This window comes from Panulirus ornatus, chromosome 30, assembly GCF_036320965.1.
Source record: "Panulirus ornatus isolate Po-2019 chromosome 30, ASM3632096v1, whole genome shotgun sequence".
Classification (NCBI taxonomy): Eukaryota; Metazoa; Arthropoda; class Malacostraca; order Decapoda; family Palinuridae; genus Panulirus; species Panulirus ornatus.
The window spans coordinates 20702179-20709962 of record NC_092253.1 but is presented as its reverse complement, the minus strand read 5'-3'; the positions used below and the strand labels follow the sequence as shown (position 1 = coordinate 20709962).

General features: G+C 43.9%; 1 protein-coding gene across 1 annotated transcript in view; it reads left to right on the top strand.

Moving 5' to 3' along the window:
- LOC139758452 (uncharacterized) overlaps window positions 1–7784 on the top strand; it is a 428416-nt gene that overhangs the window by 403880 nt on the left and 16752 nt on the right. The window contains exons 2-5 of the mRNA XM_071679896.1: window positions 383–580; window positions 3123–3312; window positions 3741–3851; window positions 5703–5869. Of these exons, the coding sequence (XP_071535997.1) occupies window positions 383–580; window positions 3123–3312; window positions 3741–3851; window positions 5703–5869 (666 nt within the window). The remainder of the gene's footprint in view (window positions 1–382; window positions 581–3122; window positions 3313–3740; window positions 3852–5702; window positions 5870–7784) is intronic.

Genomic DNA, 7784 nt, shown 5'->3' with positions numbered 1-7784 from the left:
CACCGCAGGTCTTCCTTAAATCGGATATCGAGAGGCGCTTCATACACTTGTCCTCGCTACTGTCCCCCCCCCCCTAAGCACATCACCTGGACCTAGTCCAACAGTTCAGGAAGAAGCTACCATACCACCCCGTCACCATCCTGAGATCCCTTGTCCCCGAGCTACACAGTTCAGTACTACAGCCACATCGAACTCATCCGAGCTTGTAGGGACACACCGCTTCAGACATAGTCACATCCTAACGACTGCAAACAATAAACGTACCAATATCTGGATAAAGACTCTGTTTACCTCACCCTCTTCTTTCACAGCTCCACTGTTTATATTGTGTACATTTTCTTCATCTTTCCTTCATGATAACAGTTTCTTCTTTATGGCACAGGTGTGTGGTGGCAGGTGTTCAGACGAGGAGGCAGCGTCACATGACATCTCTACTTCCACTCCAGATACCTCCACCTCCGTCGCCAGAGGGGAGGAGGCCAAGCTCAAAGAGAAGGCCGAGAGGGAGGGCCAGGTGGAGGGACAGGATGTGGAAGCACTGGAGGGAGGAGATGATGAGGGAGACGCTCCCTCTAGTGAGGTAAGATCATGAGGGATCCAGGTAACGGTTGATCCAGAGAGGCAAACTCTCAGGGTTGGCTGACGTACAAGGAGACGGACAGCCACGTCGACAGACTAGAAAGCAGACAGACATTAATGCAGGAAGACAGACATTTGGATAGACAGACAGACCTGTGGACAGACGAACTGGTCCAGTAAAAGAAGCATAAATACGTAGACAGACAAATAGACGGAGAGACAAACGAGGAGAAAGTAGATCTTGACAGACAAACAAAAGACAGTCATGTGGACAGAGGCAAAACACAGACATTAAAGCAGCGCAGAAATCGTAAACTTCCCTTCACTTTGGTCAGAATGAATCCCATTTGTGTTAACAAGAGACCCACTTTCCCCAGTTGGGAGGGAGAGGAACTGTCCTTCCCTCGTCTCCGCAGTGGGCCAAGATGACGAGCGGGTCGCTTCCAAACGTAACAACGAGGGGACCAAACCTTAACCCAAGCTGGAGTTTAAGACAGCCAGCCAACCCCCAGGTCACCATCCAGACCTTCTGCATGCCATACATCCACGACTTGACCTTCTAAACCTTACCAACCTATTTGTGATTTCTGTTTAGTTGGTTTACGTGCACAAATAACAAGTTCACTTTTGTTACAAAAGAAAGATTATTGTTTATTCCCATCTCAGGAAAAACATATTAGGGAAACACTTACACACAAGATGTATATTTCTCAGAATTTCCCAGAAATTAGTTTCTGTTTTTTTACATGTTAACGTCTTATGGTAAACAGTCAAGAAATGTCCTTCTCACTCGGGGAGCCTCAACGTACCCACGAAAATTGAGAAAACAGATTACTCCTTCGACGCTTACCACATTGTTCAACAAACTTACCAGATATTTCATCATTATACATTACAGCGATTATACGTATAACAAGTATCACCATATGCATATATATAATATATATATATATATATATATATATATATATATATATATATATATATATATATATATATATATATATTTTTTTTTTTTTTTTTTTTTTTTTGCTTTGTCGCTGTCTCCCGCGTTTGCGAGGTAGCGCAAGGAAACAGACGAAAGAAATGGCCCAACCCACCCCCATACACATGTATATACATACGTCCACACACGCAAATATACACACCTACACAGCTTTCCATGGTTTACCCCAGACGCTTCACATGCCTTGATTCAATCCACTGACAGCACGTCAACCCCGGTATACCACATCGATCCAATTCACTCTATTCCTTGCCTTCCTTTCACCCTCCTGCATGTTCAGGCCCCGATCACACAAAATCTTTTTCACTCCATCTTTCCACCTCCAATTTGGTCTCCCTCTTCTCCTCGTTCCCTCCACCTCCGACACATATATTCTCTTGGTCAATCTTTCCTCACTCATTCTCTCCATGTGACCAAACCATTTCAAAACACCCTCTTCTGCTCTCTCAACCACGCTCTTTTTATTTCCACACATCTCTCTTACCCTTACGTTACTTACTCGATCAAACCACCTCACACCACACATTGTCCTCAAACATCTCATTTCCAGCACATCCATCCTCCTGCGCACAACTCTATCCATAGTCCACGCCTCGCAACCATACAACATTGTTGGAACCACTATTCCTTCAAACATACCCATTTTTGCTTTCCGAGATAATGTTCTCGACTTCCACACATTCTTCAAGGCTCCCAGAATTTTCGCCCCCTCCCCCACCCTATGATCCACTTCCGCTTCCATGTTTCCATCCGCTGCCAGATCCACTCCCAGATATCTAAAACACTTCACTTCCTCCAGTTTTTCTCCATTCAAACTCACCTCCCAATTGACTTGACCCTCTACCCTACTGTACCTAATAACCTTGCTCTTATTCACATTTACTCTTAACTTTCTTCTTTCACACACTTTACCAAACTCAGTCACCAGCTTCTGCAGTTTCTCACATGAATCAGCCACCAGCGCTGTATCATCAGCGAACAACAACTGACTCACTTCCCAAGCTCTCTCATCCCCAACAGACTTCATACTTGCCCCTCTTTCCAAAACTCTTGCATTCACCTCCCTAACAACCCCATCCATAAACAAATTAAACAACCATGGAGACATCACACACCCCTGCCGCAAACCTACATTCACTGAGAACCAATCACTTTCCTCTCTTCCTACACGTACACATGCCTTACATCCTCGATAAAAACTTTTCACTGCTTCTAACAACTTGCTGTGGACCGACAGCTGCGTCCATGACTCGAACCCGGGCGGGCCCGTTTGTGACACAACCAACACCTCTAACCACCACAACAAAGTCCGCCATGTTATCATTGTTATCATTATCAATACCACATCAGTGTTATCATTATCAATACCACATCATTGTTATCATCATCAATACCACATCATTGTTATCATTATCAATACCACATCACTGTTATCATTATCAATACCACATCATTGTTATCATTATCAATACCACATCATTGTTATCATTATCAATACCACATCAGTGTTATCATTATTCCTGTTATCTTCCTGGAGGCCGTGAAGAAGAGTCTGGCGGCGGCGCGTTTGCCCAGACCAGAAGCCCTACAGGGAGGCCGGCGTGGCCGGTCCCGCCAGGGGAGCTCGCTGGGGACGCCCCAGGTTCTGCCGGGACTCCACCTGGGCAGGATCCCACCCTCCTGCGCTCTCTGCTCCAGGGAGAGGAACCTCTGTAGGATCATATCTGGTGAGTTGATAACCTAACCCTCCCTACACTCCCAGGGGATAGCATTATATCCCGGCTGGCACTCCCTGGGATATACCTGGGGATAGCATTATGTCCCGGGTGGTGTTGATAGTCTTTTTAAAACTAAGGTTCAGCAGGATACTAATGCAAAAACTCCTATCTTTGTTGTCCCCAGAGTTAACATTCATCCCAGACAGATGTCTTAACTGTCTGTTGTCTTGTTCTTTGGTGTCTGGCAATGACTGTTCGCAGTTGTAACAATGGACCATTCATTCCATTTCCACCGACTCTTACTTTGTCGCCAGATACATACACATCCTTCAAGATGTCCTGTTGACCAGGTTCACCTCAGAAGGCCTCACTCTCATGACCTTCTTCATCCATGAAGGAGTTACCTACTCACCCTCATCTCCCTCCCCCACCACCAGGTATCTTCACCAGGTCGCCCTTGCCCTACGGCTACTCCCTGGTCACGCCCGTGCCCGCTGGCGTCTGTAATCTCACCATCACAGAGATGAAACCCTCGAAAAACTTCTTCGGTAAGTGAGCCAAATTCCCCACACACACGACCCAGTTTTAGCGAAAGCTTCTTGTCTACCTTCTGGGTCAAAATTTCTAGCAGGTTCGAGAAGGCTTTATGTGATAATATATGTAGTTCCATAAACATGAGTTGCCCTGAAATAAGTTTCACGTCTTGTTCGATATAAATCATAATTCTTAAATTTATATTCGTTGAGAAAGAGGATCTTGCTTCATATTTTTTCCCCTCAGTAGTTTAAAAGTTGTCTTTATCACCTTCAATACTTGCAATAATGGTTTTCAGATTCTAAGTACACTGTAGAAAAGCTGAGACTCATCATATGGTGTATTTTTGTAGGGCTTTTTGCCTCTACTTTGATGATTTCTTGGTGTTTTGTCTAAGATTGTGTTACGCGGTATATCTTAAAACTACTAGAAGACTTTTAGGAAATAAATGTGGACAATATTTAACAAAGCTTTGTTATCTTAATGTTCTCTGTGGCCCTCAGAGGATCCTACAAAGGGAGAAAAGCGACAAAGTTTGCAAGAATCACAGTATGTTTCAGAGATGATCTCGTGAGTCCTTCACAAAGATACGCACATTAGCGAAGTGCATTCAAGACTCCTGAAGAATTATTTTCATTTTTGTCTCTCGCCTCTCTCTCTCTCTCTCTCTCTCTCTCTCTCTCTCTCTCTCTCTCTCTCTCTCTCTCTCTCTCTCTCTCTCTCTCTCTGCGGAGGCTGGCCATCTACCTGCTTCTGGTCGCCCTCAGGAGCCAGTTCACATTTGTGTAGCAAATCACTGAGGATCTAAGTGGCCGAGTGTCAAGACCTTCATCATACCAGTCTACGTCATGAGAGGGACGACTGAAACCTGCGTGTCTGGTCAACCGTAAATTGCCATTGTCTTAATTAGTGCTGGTCGAGTGGTGTGTGTGTGTGTGTGTGTGTGTGTGTGTGTGTGTGTGTACCTCGCAGGCCAAGGGTGCACCACTAGCACTGAGTGTGTGTGTGTGTGTGTGTGTGTGTGTGTGTGTGTGTGTACCTCGCAGGCCAAGGGTGCACCACTAGCACTGAGTGTGTGTGTGTGTGTGTGTGTTCGTGTCTCCATGCATGGCCAGCTAGCCACCGCTGGACCCGTGGCATAGCAGTGGTCTAGGGTTCTCCTCCTCCTCCTTCATCTGCACGGCTGCATATTAAGGCACGTTGAGGTCCCACGCACACAGAGTCGGAGCCAGACATCCGCAGTGCAAGGACGTGTACGAGAGTGTATGTGGCATTATAATCATACTCAACACCTGAAGATGAAGGTGTTAATGACTGTAGGTTTGGTGGATGTAGTAGCTTGACAATAACAGCCTTAATGATGACCCTCTTGGTTGTTAGACCTTACAGGTCAGCCAACCAACCAACCACGTTTGACAATCTGCTTCCTAGTGTTTAAGGACATTCCAGGACCATAAAGAGCATCACTACACCTCCACTCCTGGCCCAAGACGAGGTTAGCTGGTTGATCCTTACGGGTTTCGACACATCGACCATGCACAACATCATGGTCGATGCTTCTGGGCGAAATATCATGACACTCGTTGCTCAGGTCCTCATGATGGTAGTCAGGGCACACACTCTCTCACTGTCTGCATGGCACTTGCTCGAGTCTATTTGCCCAGTTTGTATTTCCACCTTCCCATGTCTTCCTCTCATCTCGTCATGTGTTATAGAACTACATTTCATCTCCATTCGCTATGTCTTTCAACGCACGTCATCCAGCTGGTTTACTGATGCTGACATTCAGTTGGAAGTTTTTTACGAAAAAGAAAACGTGAATTATGGACACTTGGTTAATGCTTATAATCCCCCCACCCAAACAGCGTTACGACGGTCGGACGGCACGTACGTCCTCAACGGGAACTGGAACATCCAGGCAGCAGGGGAGTACCCAGCAGCAGGCACCACCTTCTTCTACACCCCATCAGACGAGGATCATGGGGAACAGCTCTCCTCGCCAGGCCCACTCAAGGAACCCATCGATTTTATGGTCAGTTGTTCGTCTTTAGATGATTCCAGACCCAAGGGCTCGTCAAGGCCACAGATCTTAGATGAGAAGAGGGAACGTATGTAGGAGGGAGTAAGACTGTTATCTAAAAGAGGAAAGAGGGAGACAGCGACAAAGTATAATAATATATATATATATATATATATATATATATATATATATATATATATATATATATATATATATATATATATATATATATATATATATATATATATATATATATATATATATATATATATATATATATATATATATATATATATATATATATATATGTATCTTTTTTTTTTTCCAAAAGAAGGGACAGAGAAGGGGGCCAGGTGAGGATATTCCCTCAAAGGCCCAGTCCTCTGTTCTTAACGCTACCTCGCTATCCCTGGAAATGGCGAATAGTATGAAAGAAAATATTCATATATATATATATATATATATATATATATATATATATATATATATATATATATATATATATATAGATAGATAGATAGATAGATAGATAGATAGATAGATAGATAGATATAGATATATACTGAACATCGTCTACTATCATACAACTTTAATTTGTGCATGTTGTTGGAATCAACTATCTCTTCATTTATTTCATTCCATTCATCCCCGACTTATCCTACAAAATTACTTCTTCATTTCTTTCTTTGAAATATTCTTAATTTTCTATGTCTTCTACTTGTTCTTTTGTATACATCTATCAAAGATCTGCTTCTGTCTACATTATCAATTTCATTAGAAAAAACAAAGGTTATGATCAGGTCACCCTCCATTCTTCTTTCCTCTATGGAGGATAATTTTATGGGCCTTAGCCTTTTTCGGTATATTCTTTGGAAATATAGGTGCAGGTATATATAAGATATGTACGTAGACATACATGTATGTAGTAATATTGTTCCTTGTTTCGTTGAAGAAACTGCTTATAGTTACCCATAAACGTTTTCTGTGGACAAGATTAGAGAGAATGAGTATACTTCTGGGTAAACTACGATTTTGAATTTCTTCCTCTGTTTCTGTCGCTTCCCTCACTACATTCAATTTTCAAAAGCTTATTTTCGATAGAGGAGCCCTATCCACAGTACATTGAGGCGCCTTCAATACAACATGTCTCTTTCCTCTCTTTCTGTGTGTGTGTGTGTGTGTGTGTGTGTGTGTGTGTGTGTGTGTGTGTGTGTGTGTGTGTGTGTGTGCGTGTGTGTGTGTGTGTGTATGTGTGTGTGTGTGTGTGTAAGATTGATTGCTATTTGTGCTGGAGAGAGGGAGTTTTACACCAGTGTTGCCACGTCTCTTAACTTTTTATATACGTGTACCATGTCATTACTCCTATGTATGTACACACACACACACACACACACACACACACACACACACCAGGTCCCCATAAGTAGGCCAGCTCTGAGGGGAGGATGAGCACCTGAGTTGGGTGAAGGCCGACCACAACGCCAAGGATTTGAATCATTGCGGGGCCGACCCCCTCGCTCGTCCAGTGCTGAGTCATGGTCAGTAACGTTAGCCACTACACCTTGTGTGTGTGTGGAGAGAGAGAGAGAGAGAGAGAGAGAGAGAGAGAGAGAGAGAGAGAGAGAGAGAGAGAGAGAGAGAGAGAGAGAGAGAGAGGTAATGCATGGACGCACATGTTATAGCTCTGGGTTTTCATCCTGCTTGTTGTAGCGTTTAGCGTTGCTGACATACTCATGGGCCGCCCAGGGTCGAGCCAGCCTGCGGCTTAGATTCAGCTTCTATCGTTCCACCTGCTGCCATGTCTACTCCTAACTTCCAAAAGTACTCCACTTCCTCCACATCTAAAGTCACATTCAAACCAGTCCTGTCTGCCCGCGCCTCCCCCATTCCTTCATCTTCTGCACCATACGTTTTCAACTGATTTTCA